Source organism: Cyprinodon tularosa, unplaced genomic scaffold (genome assembly GCF_016077235.1).
Source record: "Cyprinodon tularosa strain WSP-4 unplaced genomic scaffold, ASM1607723v1 ctg70, whole genome shotgun sequence".
NCBI lineage: Eukaryota > Metazoa > Chordata > Actinopteri > Cyprinodontiformes > Cyprinodontidae > Cyprinodon > Cyprinodon tularosa.
The window spans coordinates 3359173-3375923 of NW_024039452.1; the positions used below are offsets into that span (position 1 = coordinate 3359173).

At 40.6% G+C, this 16751-nt stretch overlaps 1 protein-coding gene across 3 annotated transcripts in view; it reads left to right on the top strand.

The window, feature by feature from the left end:
• The window catches only part of tbc1d14 (TBC1 domain family, member 14), an 82810-nt gene extending 67628 nt beyond the window's left edge, over positions 1-15182 (top strand). For all 3 annotated transcript variants that reach the window (XM_038268501.1, XM_038268502.1, XM_038268503.1), the window contains 8 exons: positions 2429-2535; positions 6155-6229; positions 6312-6403; positions 6552-6623; positions 10554-10682; positions 10791-10900; positions 14472-14730; positions 14841-15182. In XM_038268501.1, coding sequence (XP_038124429.1) covers positions 2429-2535; positions 6155-6229; positions 6312-6403; positions 6552-6623; positions 10554-10682; positions 10791-10900; positions 14472-14730; positions 14841-14909 — 913 coding nt within the window. In that variant the 3' untranslated portion in view covers positions 14910-15182. The remainder of the gene's footprint in view (positions 1-2428; positions 2536-6154; positions 6230-6311; positions 6404-6551; positions 6624-10553; positions 10683-10790; positions 10901-14471; positions 14731-14840) is intronic.
• Positions 15183-16751: the final 1569 nt, after the last annotated feature.

Below are 16751 nucleotides of genomic sequence, written 5' to 3' on the forward strand. Positions count from 1 at the left end.
CAAACAGTGATTTGATAAACTAAAGGTATCTTCAGTTTTCTCCTGAAGCCGGTCATTTGCCAACATGACGTTTTCTTGCTTACTCACTTCTTCACTAGACGTGTTTCTCTGAAAGTTAATGCTGCTTTGCTGTGGGGTTTTCCTTTACAAATATATGGCAATGGGTGAGAAAGTGAGGGGAAAAGGGGGAGATTAGTGCGGGTTTGCAGCTGGCGTAAAGGTAGAGAACGCCACACATCTTGTTTATGGTCTACAGTCGGCGCTCTACAGCCCACCAGGCGGTAAAATTATGCTTATAGTTCCATTAGTCTTAGATACTAGAGTCTCTAAGACCAAAAGTTTCTCTCTACTCAACTTTCCCCTTATAATTTTTTGTGCTACGTTCAGACTACATTTTAACGCGAGCAGCAGAGGCAGGTGAAGCAGCTGGTTTACATGCAAAGCCTTCAGGTTGACGCGCAGCAAAAGCTCCTGCAGAGCGTTTCGAGCAGCTGAAGCAACACCTCAAGAGCTTCTAAGCATCTGAAGCGTGGGTCGTGCTGCACAAGCAGCAGATGCTGGAATTGAAAAAATTAAACTATTGCTGCTGGATGCGTCACATCAACCAATCAGAGAAGATGATCTGAGGCTGGCAGGGAGACAGACACAGCACTGCTGATGCAGAGCGCTATGATCACTCCTCTGAAACAGTTTATTAACGCCTACATTCACTTAAAATGTCCAAACCTGCCAGCAAGATATGTTTGCTTTTATTATTCTGGTTCCTGCAGTTTGGATTACGTACATGAAAAATGTTTTCATCCACCAGGAACAGTAGAGGAGATTCCCCAAGAGGCGATCGGGCCAGAGGCAGCTATTAAAGGGGTTTTCCAGTGACAGAGCACCGCCGGTGTACGGAGGGTCTGAGCGTCTCCGAGAGCGAAATAATATTTGAAGCAGGGTTCCCGCGGTTCCTTAAAAAGTCTTAAAAGGCATTGAATTCTTCAAAATAAAACTAAGGCCTTAATTGGTATGTCTTAAAGCTACAGTGTGTAACTTTTAGCGACATCTAGCGGTCAGACTGCAGACTGCAGCAACATGAAACCAGGTCAGACTGCAGACTGCAGCAACATAAAACCAGGGAACATACATGAGGCACAGTGTATTTTGTGCAACAAGTCATTCAAGCTCAGAACGATGGGAATTAAGGCAGTGGAGTCGCATGCGAAGCGCGAAACACAAAGCATCAAAATGGAGTTACAGAGAAACAGCCGGTATTTCTCAGTTTAGTTCCACCCTTGTCTCTGCAACGCCTCCACTTATCACCAAATCAAACATACTAAGAAAACCATACAAAGAAAAATAACTGCAAAAAAGACTTAGCACTGGTTATGTTGTGGCTTTAAAACTGATTTGTTTTGTTCCCTGCTAAAAGTTTGTGAATTCAGTTAAATAATTGTTCAAATATATCTGTCATTTGTGTGTTTTTAGCTTACTTCCTGTATGGGAAGTTTTTCAAAATTGGTTTATGTTAAAATAAACCTTTGGGTTAAGTTGTCGCAAGCAGGTTTTTCTTGTGAATTCAGTCTTAAATTTTTATTTCAGGTGGCATTAAAAAGTCTTAAAAAGTCTTGAATTTAACTTGCTTTATGCTGTAGGAACCCTGTGAAGGCAGGATCATAATCTTAATGAACTGACTGCACAGACGATTATTTCAGGTGTACTTTCTTACTTAAAAACGTATTAAAACCACTTTTTAACCCACTGATCACAGCAAATATAGTAAATCCACTCTCTGGCATTGAACACAGAAGCAGCAGAATCGTCAGACGCTTCTGGACACGCTTTACTGGACGTGTCTGACCTTAATGTGTACCTCCATCAAACATGAAGCAGCAGAAGTTTTTTTACTGCTTCCAGCATTTGCAGTCTGAACTTAGCATAAGCCTACTGAGTGTAGCATGACAGATCTGTGACTGAGGATTTGAAAAATGATGGGAGTTGGTTTCAATTCCGAACCCAAAAGCTGCAGTGTACTTAAGATTTAAACCGAATGTTGATCTCACTGTTACCATTTCTGGGATGGTTACGGACTGACTCTGGGGGATTGCTTTAAAATTAAATGGATCAATCAAAATCAACCAAGAAATCAACCTTCATTCATTTACTGACTCTAAAAACATTAACTGTTAATCAGTGAAGCCTTAAATGGCTCCTAGTCAAACTGGTCCCACTAGTAATACTTGATCCTCACAATTTCTTCTAGTTTCTATTGGAGATTTAGTAGCTACAGTCTCATTAGAAACTGTTCTGATCCACCTCTAAAAATGTTGATGATGCAGTTTTTTAAAAGGTTAAAAAAGCAGCAGCCAGGTGGGTCGTGACGATTAACTAGAGGCTTCAGAAAGAAGCTATAAACCAGTCTTTTTCTTGTTTTTCCTGTCTGCAGGTGTACATCCCGGCGAGTGAGGGACCTGTGGTGGCAGGGCATCCCCCCCAGCGTCAGGGGCAAAGTATGGAGCCTGGCAGTGGGCAACGAGCTCAACATCACACACGGTACAAACCTGTTCTTCTCTGTTGGAGCGGAAGCTGCTTTGTCTCTAGGGCGGCCATTTCTATAGCACCAAAAAGGAGGACATTGTGCGAAATATCAATAAATTACTAAGGTGTACATAAGCATCGGGTAAAGTCACATTTATAGTACAATTCTTAGTAGCTGAATAGAACAAAATATTAAAGAAACGTAAAAAAAAAAAAGAAGAATTGGTTCCCAGCATTTGTATTTATTTAATACATTGTGGTGTTTAAAAAGTGACCAGCCAGATGAATCTTTAAAGTGCAGAATAGCACAAAGCATAAGATGTGTCGACTTGAACCTTAAAAAAATCTTTTTAACAAGAAACATTCATAATAATATAGCCTAATATTTTATAAACAACAAAAGAAATTGTAGAAAACACATTTAACTGCTCTACAACTATAGCTTTATTTTTAAGAGCCTCAGTCTTTTGGGAACTTAAGTGTCTGTGTGCAGCAAACCTGTCTTTATGGTCATCCCTTTAGCTACGGGCCAATCACTGAAATCCCCTTTCACCTCACAGTCTACACTTGCGTAGGACTAGTGATGTTTATAGTATAGTCCACCTTGCAGCTCTGCACAAGTAATTTTAGCATCCAGGGGCGACAAAACTAAATGTAAAAGCCAACATTGAAGAGTTTGCTGCTGCTCGTTTATTACTTTTATGTCGATCCGTACTCGCACGCCGTTCAATTGCAGCTTTTCCTCGACTGCTTACGCCCACATTGCATCGACAAAGTGGCAGAAACCATGGAATGAATCTCCACTACCTTCGGTCATAAATTCATTTTGTCCATTCTGGGTTAAACGACATCCTGGATTTGACAGGACGCTAACTTTAATACTTAGCATCAGTGATTCTGATCCTTGTTTACTTTTGTAACCAATGACAAGCAGATCTTTATCTGACACTCTGCCACTCTTAGCCAATCATCTGTTAGATCAGATAGTGATGCATTTTTGATGATTGGATATTGTGCTGCAGCCCAGCAAAAAAAATAAATAAATTAATAAAAAAATAAAAATCTGCTCTACAAGCCTAATGCCTAATAAAGGAGGACAAATACACGCCCGGCTGGATGCGGCGCCGGACTCCAGACAGTGCAATGAAAATCCGGACTGTCCGCCCTAACCCCAGGCTCTCACCGACTCCGGTCTTACCGTTGCGGTGCGGTGGGTGCGGCGCCGCAGTGATTCCAAGTCATTAAAAAGACGTAAACCTCTCTCACCGGCTGCTGAGCTGTCCGGCTGCGGTTACCGAGGCACTCCGGCGCTGCAGAAAATTCCGCAAGAAAGCTATCCTTGCGGCGTACCGGAGCCCTCCGCAACAAGCTCTCGCAAATATCGCGGCACAAACAGGAAGTTTTCCAATGAGAATAAAAGACTTCCTGTTTTTTTCAAAATAAAACACGTTCGTTTGCATGTATTGTCTGTCTTACTCATAGTAGAAAGTCAAAAAGTCGCCAAAAAATGCGGAGAAGTGTGCTGACACGCGTGAAAAATCCAAATGCGATATTTCTTTACTGGACACTTCCTTGTTTGGGTCGTGTTATCGCGTGAAGTTACGTGAACTCCAGTTCTCGCGAGTCAATCTCCGGACCTGTTGCCGGAGCCGCAGAGCCGCACCGTAGTCAAAAGGGCGGTGTGAGAGGGGGTGTGCGGGAGTTGCGGTCTCCGTCGGCTCGGTAACCGCACCGGAGTCAGTGTGAGCAAGGGGTAAAGCCGGACATCTGGCCACCCTATTGGCAGTGTTGGGAAAGTTCTCTTTCTACGTGAACTAGTTCAAAGTTCAGTTCACACATTTTAAAATGAACTAGTTCAGTTCATAGTTCATAATTCAAAATTTTGAACTAAGTTCACAGTTCCAAAAAATGAACTAGTTCATAGTTCTTTTTTTTTCATATATTGCTCAATTACATCACAGCCTACTGTAGAACCACAGACAGCAATTATTTTATCAGTTGTAACACTGAAACTGTGCGTCAGATTTCATCTTCATATCCAGTTTTGAATCCTTATCCAACCAGGGTTTACATTAGCATTGAGGGGACAGCATTTGTTGCTGTCCATTCACTTCACACTAGTAGCAGCTGCAGCTTTCACCCCTACAGTATATTCTCAAAAACATCAGGAACATGTGCTGCTTGAATGGTCTTTTTATGAGGAATTATTAAAAGAAAGCCGGCTGGCAAAGTTTGCAGAGAAATGTCAGATTGTTGCCATCATCCTCACCGACCACCTGGTCATAAACCTGTTTTAAGTGATCATACTGCTGCTTTGTCGCCTCCACGGTCGCCTCCATGCTGCTGAGGCTTCCACGCTGCATTTTGTTTTGATGACGCACGCGGCTGTAGGCTACGACACTGGTAGCTGGTGTTGCCAGATTGGGTGTTTTTCCCGCTACATATTAAGGCCTGTTTACGGTGTGATTTAGGTGTCGCCTGGAGGACTCTATAGAAATCTGGCAACCTACTGAACGGAGTTGAACTGAGAGAGCGTGCCGTTCACAGACACCAGAATGAACGAGTTCACAATAATGTTCATCAGGCAGTAATACAGTACGTTCAGTTCACGATCGCCCAAAATATGAACGAGTTCATGAACTTTCGTTCATTGAACGCGTTCAGGCACAACACTGCCTATTGGTCTCTGATTTCAGTTCACACTTTTCACCAAAAATATTCAAATCAGTGCGTTTTTAATTTGAGAAGCTCAATAAGATGATCTACCCATGAAGAGAGTATTTTTGCCTTTCAAATGACCTAATTGGATCTGATGGACCTAAAAGAAGATGTTGGTTTTCTTTTGTTTATTTCAAACATAAATCATCTTATTCTGTTTAAAACTTTTCTCACCAAAATCATAAGAAAATATTTTTCTTGCACGAAAAATAGAGTTGTATTTCAGTTATGAACTCAGCAGCTTTTATTCTCTTGTTAAATGAGTGAATCTGGGCCTTCAGTTCTTCCATTAGGTTAACGTTTTTAGGTTAAAATCAAAAGTCACCAGAAGAGTTTCCCACTTTCCACACTATGACTGTGAACATTAGCAAAATCAAAGATAATCATCGTCATCAACTTTCATTGTAGAGCACTTTAAAACAGCTACAGCTGAAAACAAAGCGCTGAACGGAATAATAAAACACAATAACAGCATAAATGCATAAACAAGACAAATAATGTTTAAGCTTAAAGCCACAGCTAACTAAGATGAGAAGAAAGCTCAGAAAGTTTAAGTTGAATGTAAAACCTACATTATCACAAAGTTTAATCATTACTGATTGAAGGTCACCATCAAATGGCTGCATTTTGCTGTGATTTCCTTTCAGTGGACAAATGCTGACGTTTGCTGGTCGTTTTTAGCTTTTATTTCTGCAGGAACATAAATCTTCTGATGTTTTAAGAATTAAATTCAACATCTCAGTGAATTCATTACCTGCTTATGACCACTAGAAGGCAGCAAGAGGTCGCAGTGGGATCAGCAGCTTGTGACATGGAGGTGATGGTTTCAATGTAGCTGTGTTGCCTTCATCCCTCCATGCTCAGTCTGTCTCTCATCTTCTTTTATATCCAGCGTTTTCTTCTGCTCTTCCTGCAGATCTCTATAACATCTGTCTGGCCCGGGCCAAAGAGAAGTGGGGGAGGACAGCAGCTCCCAGCACTGAACCTGAAGGTAGAGACCAAACACAACCTATAAATGGCAAAGTTTTTTACTTCCATCTTGCATGAAGGAATTTTTTTTTTTCTTCCTCAAGATGTTATTGATTCTTCTGACCGTGAGTCCAGTCTGGAGTTGATCAAGCTGGACATCTCCAGAACATTTCCCCAACTGTGCATCTTCCAGCAGGTCAGTAGTGGAACCAGGTTCTCTGAACACACAGCTTACTCATTCCCTCCTGCAGTCCAGCTGGACCTGATTTAGAATAATGGAAGCTGCTGATGAGGTGGAGGAACATGAATGCATTCTTTTAGGCTCTGTTGTTGTTGTTCTGCAGGGCGGGCCCTATTATGACATGCTGCACAGCATTCTGGGAGCGTACACGTGTTACCGACCCGACGTTGGCTATGTAAGTCCCTCCTAACACTTCCTGTATTTCACCCTGATCCTGGTGGCTTTCTGTCTATAGAGATGTAGAGAGAGAAGTAGAGAAGTCTCGCTGTCAAGATGAAACACATCTCAGATGTTCAGAAAATAATAAACCTGGACAGTTGTGGAATATGATGGAGTAGAGGAACCTGATCTTAGTTCATTTCAATTCAGTTTATTTACATAGCGCCAATTCACAGGTCATCTCAAGGCACTTTGCAGAGACAGTTCAACTAGATCATTCAGTCAGATTGATTCAAAGATTTCAAAGGAAAGCCAACCGCTTGCGTCGACTCGTTGACTCAAAGGCAATCCCTCACATCAACCATGCTAGTAGCGACAGTGGAGAGGAAAAACTTTTAACAGATACAAACGGCAACTGTCAACCAGCTCTACGGGCGGCTCCGTCCAGAAAACACATGGAGGATGAAGAGAGCCCATCCAGTTATAAATACATTACATACTGAAAAACAGGCTAAGCTCCAACATCTATGAACATAGGTTTATGTCAGCAGCACAGCTGATATTTCTCTCCAGGATGGAGTCACAGCAAAACAGGAACAGACCAGATGAAGCTACTTTGAGAAAAAGCAGAGAGCGCAGAACGTTAGAGATTGAACTAACAGATTCTGCAGAGGGGGAGAATAGAGATAGAATGAAGCAGAATGATAAAAAAAAAAAGGGTCCCTATGTCTTCCAGCAGTCTAAGCCTATAGCATCATAACTATAGAAATATTAGGACCAAATAATAAGATCTTCATGATTATTATTTATTCAAATTCATGTAAAAAAGAAAAAAATATATATTTGTACGATAACTACCTCTGGAAAATGGATTGTTAAATTGTAGATAGTAAACATAATAAATTATAATTCAGTTCAGTTTATTTATGTATAGTGCCAATTCACAACACTTGTCATCTTAAGGCTCATTAAAGAGTCAATTCTATCAGATCCTCCAGTCAGGTGAGTTAAAGGTTTAGATATTTAGGACGTCCTGGTAGAGGCGCAGGACTAGATATTTGATAGCAATGTGTCGTTGACTCTTCAGCAATCCCTGATACTGAGCATGCATGTAGCGACAGTGGAGGAGAAAAAAAATAATTTAACAGGAAGAAACCTCCAGCAGAATCATGCTCAGTGAGAGCCGTCTTCTGTAGAAGACATTTAAGGAAATGGAAGCAGACAAAGTCAAAATGGAAGCACTGATCTATAAATACCAGTGGTGTCAAAGGTACACACTTTTGTTACTTAAGTAGAAGTAACGATACTGCAGTTTAAAAACACTCTGGTAAAAGTTGAAGTATGAACTTGACCTCTTTACTCAAGTAAAAGTGAAAAAGTATGTTCTCCAAAAACTACTTAAAGTATAAAAGTACAAAGTAACGTTTAGAAAAAACAGCCAGATGCCGCTATATGAGCTCAATTTTTCGACTATTTATAAACATTCTTAGAGATAGGGCCAAGGATGAGGGAGGTCTTGTTGGTCTCCGTCTCCCGATACGCTCTCGCCTGTGTCCGACCTTTCAGACGTTTCAACATCTTTTTCTGAATCCTACATTGTAGCATGGCATAGACAATTCACGTTTACAGTTTGAAGAACACCTGCTTGCTTCTGATGATTTCCTTTAGCTAACCAGTGAGTGATGCGTTAAATGACTCATCCAATCACACTAGTTTTCACTAGAAGTGGATGGAGCCAATGATCTGCATTGGATGGAGCACATGACGGGAAATAAATATTTAGAAACATTAAACCTGGGCCGTGCAGGTGGCGCAGTGGTTAGTGCCCACGACCCATGTATGGAGGCCTTAGTCCTAGACGCGGCCGACCAGGATTTGAATCCGACCTGAGTTCTTTTGCCGCATGTCTCTCGCCCTCTCTCATATCCCCTTTGCTGTCAACCTACTGTTGAAAAAACGTGCCACTAGTGCCGTAAAAACTCAAGAAAAAAAAAATGTAAAAATTAAACCGGAGCCAAGAGTAAAGAGTAACTTTTGTTTTAAAAATGTAAGGAATAGAAAATACAGATACTTGTGTGAAAATATAATGAGAAGAAGTCAGAAGTAGGAAGAAAAATAAGTAATGGGGTAAAGTATAGATACCTAAAAAGTGTACTTAAGTACAATAACAAAGTATTTGTACTTCGTTACATGACACCTCTGATAAATGCTTTCTATGTTAGTAAAGGTAATGGTAAACTGGCTCCATAGGCGGCTCTGTCTGGGAAAGAAATGGATAAACCCATAAGCTGTGAGCCAAAAGCGATGAAAGAGGGCAAATTCAGGTAATCCCAGTGAAAGCTCAGCCTATAGCAATGTCTAGGAGAGAAACAGGACTAAACACTGCTAGAGGGGTCTAGAAAAGTGGAGGGAAAATGTAAAAAATATATATATTTGTAATTGTAATAAGATATAGTTATTTTTTTGTGTGTTGAACAAATAATAATATTTAAATTTGGAAAAAGTTGAAGCAATATTTTCCATAATTTGCTTATTTAGGATTTTCTTATAGCTTGCAAAGGTTTAGAGTAATAAATTGGTCAATTAAATGTATAAAATCTCTCAAATGTGATTAAAACTCTATTGATCCCAAATCATAAATAATTCACATCAGTTGTTATTAATATGCAAGCAGATCAATATTTATAAACTTTTAGGAATGTTGATAAAAATTGCAATTTATTTTATTTTTTTATCACAATCAATTTTTGATGCTTTAAAAAGAAACCAGTTTTTGCATTTGTTTTATTTCTGATCTCATTTACAGACACACATGGTTTAAACAGAAGTAATGAATAATATTACTGATGACTTTAAATGGCCGTCTGCTTGTGTTTGTGGTTCTTTTTTTCAACATTTCAATAAACCATGATGTTGGCATCAGTGGTGCTTTTGTTCACAATGTTAAAACATTTGGTGCTGAACACAGCAGGAAAGGTAAATATAACCCTGCATCAGAACACCCAGGCTTTCTATTATTAAGCTGCTTGAATGCGGTCGGAGTGAAATCATCTTCTCACGCCCTGAGTGGGAGGTTAGGAGAAGCTGCGTGGGTCCGTTTGTAAAAAGGTGAAGAGTCAATATCTTATAAAGCTGCAGATGGAGACGAAAAAGTTTGAACTAAATCCTCTTATTCCGGCTTATTCTGCTGGTTTTCAAACATTGATTTCCAAAAAATATATATAATTTTAGTAAAGGATTGATTTTTCTTTTAGTGGAAAACAAAAAAGTTAAATCATTGAATCATTTTCACTTTTGATTTTCTGTCTTTTATTCAAGCCAGAGATCTCATGATTAAATAAATGGTCTAAATTAATGATCTAAAAGCTATCAAAGCTCTCACACTGGGATAAAAAAAAAATCAAAATCTAATTCTTAAAATAAGTGCATTTGCTCTTGAATTGAGAAGGTAAAAGAGACATCTTGCCAATGGAACAAGACAATTTCCATTGAAAATAAGAAAAGTGCATTTTATCTTAATATATCTTATTTTAAGAGTAAAAATACTGATTCCATTGGCAGATCATTTTATAGCTACCCAAATTAGGGGTAAATACACTTAATTTAAGACATTTTTAATTATTTCTAGATCATTTTCCAGTGCAGACTTCCTGATTTAAGGAGAGCTGGACTGAAAGTGCAGTGAGGGAAAAGTTTTTGTCGTCGGCCTCTGATCGCCGAGCGTTCTTTGAATCGCTGTGCAGCCTGGAGACGCGTCGTTTCCTCTGCGCTTTATTACCACAGCCACACACCGCTGTTCATACACTTTTAGAGAAATGAGTGTGACTTCCTGCGCTGACCCCAACCCAGCTCTGCACACACATCTAACCTCCTGCAGGTTGTTGTTTACTCTGATTACAGCAGCCCCTCGGTTTAATACAACCTGCTGCTTTGTTTTCTCCATCAGGTTCAGGGGATGTCCTTCATCGCCGCCGTGCTGATCCTCAATCTGGACACGGCCGACGCTTTCATAGCTTTCGCCAACCTGCTCAACAAGCCCTGTCAGATGGCCTTCTTCCGAGTCGACCACAGCCTTGTTAGTAAAAACACACCGTCTGATAATCACTAGCTGGATCTCTGTAGAAGCACAGTAATGGTGACCCTTCCCACTAAGCCCTCCTCTCTCTTTCTCTCCTCTTTGCAGATGTTGACGTACTTTGCAGCGTTTGAAGTGTTCTTTGAAGAAAACCTACCAAAGCTCTTTGCACATTTCAAGAAAAACAACTTGACCCCTGATATTTATTTAATCGACTGGTGAGTCGGACACTCCTGCACAGGAATGCAGCTTTTCTCTTTACTCACAGCATTTAATCTGGACAGAACTGATGGTTTTTATGAAAAAAAAAAAACAGCCATGTAGATGCTGAGTGAACTTTACGCTGCTGAAGGGGGAGCTTCATGCTGCCTGTAGGTGACATGGTGTTTCTCAGAAAACAGGATGGAATCGGTTTGGTCTGTTCACTCTCACCTATTACTCAATGGCTCCTCCCCTCTGAAGTCATCCTACCTAACCCCCCTTTATAGGGCAAGGTACCCTTTGATCGCTTACATACCCCTTACAAATGGAGCCTCCACCACCTCTGATCTAAATCCAGCCATTCAGTAAAAATGCTGCTACATCAACCAATTAGATGAGCCCTTGAATGACATATTACCCACTGGAAATTAAGTTAAAAAAAATGTAACAAGTCAAGAAAAAGGGTAAAAAGCTAATTGAAGTCAGTTAATAAGCCTAGTTAACGTTATATTTAGGTTTATAAACTAAAAAATGTAAATGCCAGTATCAGCATTATTCCTCTAAGATTATGTTGTACCAAAAATCAATGTGTTTTCTTTTTTGTTTTGTTTTTTAATAATACTTTATTGTCTTTTAGAAACAGGACAAACAACAACAATTCAGCACAGCCAAGTCTAATCCAAATCTGAAATGTCCAGCAAAACACCTGTACAAAATTTCAAATACACATCAGGATCAAAACCTATAATCCGTATGATAAGTCGAGGGAAAAAAAGATAAACAAAAACAATCAAACATAATGGTTAAAAACAAACTGTGCTCCCCTTTGTGTAATAGATCTGCAAGCTCACTAAGCAGATGATCAAGCAAAGGCTGCCATACTCTATAGAAATCATTACAATTACCCTTTATGATGGCACTGAGGCGCTCCAGCGGAAACACCTTGAACGTTTCTCTGTACCACTGTTACAGAAGGGGGCCGTCCCTGAATCCACTGAACGCATCGTCTTGCCAAATGTAAAAGTTTATGGAGTAAAGTCATTTGTGCTGAAGATAGAGAAAGCCCTTCTACAGAAAGACCGAGAATAAACAGCACAGGGTTCAGTGGGACTGCCTGGTGAAAGATCGAGCGAAGCTCTATAGAAACGTTATTCCAGAATCTAGCAATTATTGGGCATTTCCACATACAGTGATAGTAAGTCCCTACATCTGTATTGCACTTTATGCAAAGAGGGGAAATTTGAGGATGAATTTTATGTAAAAACTCTGTATGCTGCATTCTATATACCGTAGAATTCTGTAACAAGTAAACATTTTCTTAGCAAACCTAAAAGCTTTTGACCATGCTTCTGAGCTAAGCTCAAACTCCAAGTCTGTTTGCCACCGAACCCTGGCCTTATCAGTTGTAACAAAATTCAACGACAGTAATTTCCCATAACTGAGAGAAATGAATTTCTTTTTAGTGAGTACATCTTCATTAAATTTATGAAGAAAGCTTTCAATAGAGATAAAAACAGGTTGGTTGACTGGGAATTTAAGAGAATTTACAAAATGTCTCACTTGCAAAAACCCAAAAAAGTGTTTTTGTGGTATATTATACTTAGTTTGAATCAGAGATGGCAAAAGTACTCACTTTCCGTACTTGAGTAAAAGTACAGATACTTGTGTTAAAAAATACTCTGGTAAAAGTGGAAGTACTGATGAAACTTCTTTACTCAAGTAAAAGTAACAAAGTACAGGCTTGTAAATTTACTTAAAGTATAAAAGTAAAAGTAGAAACCACTTTTTTCATGCCGTTGCCTACATTTTAAATGGATGTCTTCCAATAGGACTAGATCTCCGTTGTGTTCGTTTTCAATCATCTCGTCGTCCATGCTACTATGCTAACGCCACCGCCACCAAGCTGCAGTTATTTGTCGCGAATGAATACCGCCGAATCTGTCGATTCATCTTGTAGTGGTGCGTCAAATGCAACGTAGATTCCCATCCAATTAGATTGAATTTGGTATTGATGACGTGAAAAATAATAACGGTAACTCCATTGAAATGATTCCAAACTAAAGTAACGAGCCACTTTTTTAAAATGTAAGGAGTAGAAAGTACAGATATTTGTTTAAAAATGTAAGGAGTAGAAGTAAAAAGTCGCCATAAAAATAAGTAGTAAAGTAAAAATATCAGAAAAATCTACTTGAGTACAGTAACGAAGTATTTGTACTTCGTTACTTCCCATCTCTGGTTTGAATTTGTTTAAAGGACATAAAACTACCCTTTTCAAATAAATTACAAACAAGTCTTATTTTTTTTAGAATGCCAATCATCAAATACACTAATGCCAATACCTGGAGGGAAAGCTTGGTTCCTAATTAGAGGTTGCAATGCACTAGAAAAACCTCTTCTTCCAATGTGGGCAGCAATATTATGCCAAACCTTAAGTGTACACATCAAAATTGAGTTATTTCTGACACCCAGTGGAAGTTCGGCTAACTCAATAGATAACAGACCAAGAAGAGAAAGAGGGTCACAGCACCAAGTATCTACAGGTGGCTCACCTAGATGTAAAAAAGAATGTAACCATCCTGAGATTATCCGTACATGGCAAGCCCAGTAATAATAAAGAAGGTTAGGAAGAGCCTGACCACCTTCATCTAAAGGTCATTGTAAAATCCCTAATTTTAGCCTAGACTTCTTTCCGTGCCATATAAATTTAGAGAAACATCCCTAAATCTCTGAAAATGTTTGTTGGTGATTCTAAGAGGAAGCATTTGCATAGGATATAATATTCTAGGAAGAACATTCATTTTAATCAAACTTATTCTACCCATCCAAGATAATGGAAGGTCAAACCACTGATTAAGATATGTAAAACCTGTGATCGACCACCTGAAAGGAAAATTATCAGGAGTGTCCCATCTCCCCTGGTCACCAAGTGGCAAAGCTTCTGATTTATCATAATTTATTTTGTACCCTGAAATAAGGCCAAACTGATTAATAGTGGATATTAATGCAGGAATAGATGTTTCTAGCTTAGTGACAAACAATAACATGTCATCTGCATAAAGCGAGATTCTGTATTCAGTATCTCCCAAGGTTACTCCAGAGATGCTGCTTCGCTTCTTCTTCTTGTTTACTACTGGTGGTTGGCTTTGGTCGCAGTACCGCCACCTTCTGCTCTGGAGTGTAAACGCTTCGCCTATGAGAAAAAGGAGCAGCGCATGAACCGAACGCAACACACGCGAACTGAACCGAGACAGTCGAACCGAACGGTTCGGACGGTTTTCATAAACCGTTCCATCCCTAAAAGGGACTTACATGTTCTACCTGTTGGCCATGCAAAAGGTTTTTGAAATGCAAGCAAATAACAGTTTTTAGACCGAGGGCAGGAAGTAAACAGTCAACAGAGGGAATCGTTGCAGAGTCGGTATTGTGGAGATTTAAATCACTTTTCAAGACAAAGATGGAAAAAACACCTTAAAGATCTGAATGATCTCAGATCATCATTTCTTTGGTTATTTTATCCTTATTTTAAAAATAAAAACAAGCTAAAGCTGCAGTTTACAGGTTCTTTCTCCTCTCTCATCTCCCCCCCAGGATCTTCACGCTGTACAGTAAGTCTCTGCCTTTGGACCTGGCGTGCCGCGTTTGGGACGTGTTCTGCAGGGACGGCGAGGAGTTCCTGTTCCGCACGGCGCTGGGCGTGCTGCGCCTCTACCAGGACGTCCTGACCTCCATGGACTTCATCCACATGGCTCAGTTCCTGACCCGCCTGCCGGACCTCATCCCTCCCGAGCAGCTCTTCCAGCACATCGCCGCCGTCCACATGACCAGCCGCAACAGGAAGTGGTCACAGGTGGACTTATTGTTCTATCTTCCTTCCACTTCATTACTAATAAAGCTTTGATTGATGGAGCGTAGTCCAGGAGTTTGAGTTTTGAACCTCTCCCCCTGCCGTCCTCTCAGGTCCTGCAGACGCTGACGGAGCAGAAGAAGTCGGGGGCGAGGCTTTCCGGGGCCGAGGCATTGAGCTGAGGTCAGAGGGGGCGTCCCACACTAAGATCCTGTTCTGGTGGGGGGGAAGGGGGGGTCCTGCTGTAGCTGCTGTGATGGAGCTCCTCTCTGCAGAGCCGCATCGCCAATCAGACCCTAAACCAGCGTCCACCAGCAGGGTTTGTCTGCGCTGATGCACAGGTGTGAGGAAGGAACACGAGGCCTTAATTTGACTCTCACCCCCTCCCCCCATACCCCTCTCTACCCCGAAGCCCAGCAATGAACTGGAAACTGTAGCTGGGGGAAAAAAAAAAAGGTGAAGAATGTAACACTCCCACATGGCTGACTCAGATCCCAGGGGTGGAGGAAAACCGCCCCTCCGCCAGCATCCTGAGCGCTGTTCCGCTCGTCTCGTTCTTCCTCCGGTTGCTACGACGATGAGAATCATAAATCTCCTTTTTTTTTCCAGTCAGGGAACATTTTCTGTTCTTGATGATCTTGATGACGTGTTATTGTCACTTTCTGATTTCTGATTTTGTGCTTTAAAATCAAACCATATAAATCATATTTCTGAGTTCAAACTTTTCTTCTCTTTTAGTCGTAGTTTGCACATTTTTTCATTCCTTTATGCTCCCCTGAAAGGGATTCCTCACGGCTCCTTGTTCGTCAGGTTTGTTTTCCGAGTCATTCCGGTACAATCGGACGTTTCTTTGACTTAAAATCCACCAAGCTGCGAAGCGATCCCTGACCCGCACCGTGTCTCTACACGTTAGCAACAAACCTATCTGTGTTGCAGGTCATATAAGCTGCCTGGAAAATCATTTTTCATTTCTATGTCAATGAAAGTGGGTTAACTTAAAAAGACCAAATGTGGTAACGTTGGTCTGAACACTGCAGATGTTGATCTATTTTCATGCTTTTAACTCGTTTGTGGTACATTTCAGCTTTGTGGTGTCTGGTGTGAGAGTAAGTTTGTTTTATTTGTGCGATTTATTTAATATTTATCAAATACGGGGGACGCGTTCGTCTGAAATGAAGGCTAAAGAGGGAGAGATGGGTGCAAACATCAGGCTGCACATCGCACACGTTTAATTCACTGAATACATGCAGAAAATATTTTTTCTTTTTCACCAAAAAAGATGCATCAGATCAGGACTTTCAAGGAGAAGCTGATGATGATGGATGAACAGCTTTAATGTTGGATCATTAGCAGCAAACAGCTGCATGATGATGATCATGATGATGATGGCGCCTGTTTTCACACAGAAGCGCCACAGAAAGAGATGTTACTGCTGGAGGTTGAACCACACAGGATTTAATGAGACGTGAATTTGCAAAACTTCCAGCAGATCATTTTTTTCCTTCCATTAGCACTTTTTTTCCCCCTATGTTGGTTTCTGAATAGTATCCATGGAGATTTGTCTGTTTTAAACACAAACAAGGCAATTATTCCTGCTACTGGTGAAAACATCAAACTATTTATGTCTACGTCTGATTTTAAAAAGCCGTCTGCCGATGGATCTGGATCTGGCGTCGACTCTTGCGGGCTTCACAGTGGATTCACACTGTGGTCAAAGTGTGACCCCATCAGGGCCAGGAGTGGGTGGCGCCGTTCTCACGCTGCTCCATTTTAGCATTTTGATACGCAAACAATAAAGCACATGAAACAATCATCCACTTATTTCTTTTTTTTATATAGTTTTTATCTGAAGGTAATCAGGTTGAAAGCGTGGCGTGTGATTGGCTGTTTGGATCTGGAGGTCAGAGATGCTCCTGACTGTCGTTTTCTGTTTTGTTTTTGCGTCGCTGCTGATTCGATGAACTTTAGTTTTCTCTGTGAGTAAATTCATATTCTGAGATGTCTGAAGACCAGAACTGGTTCTG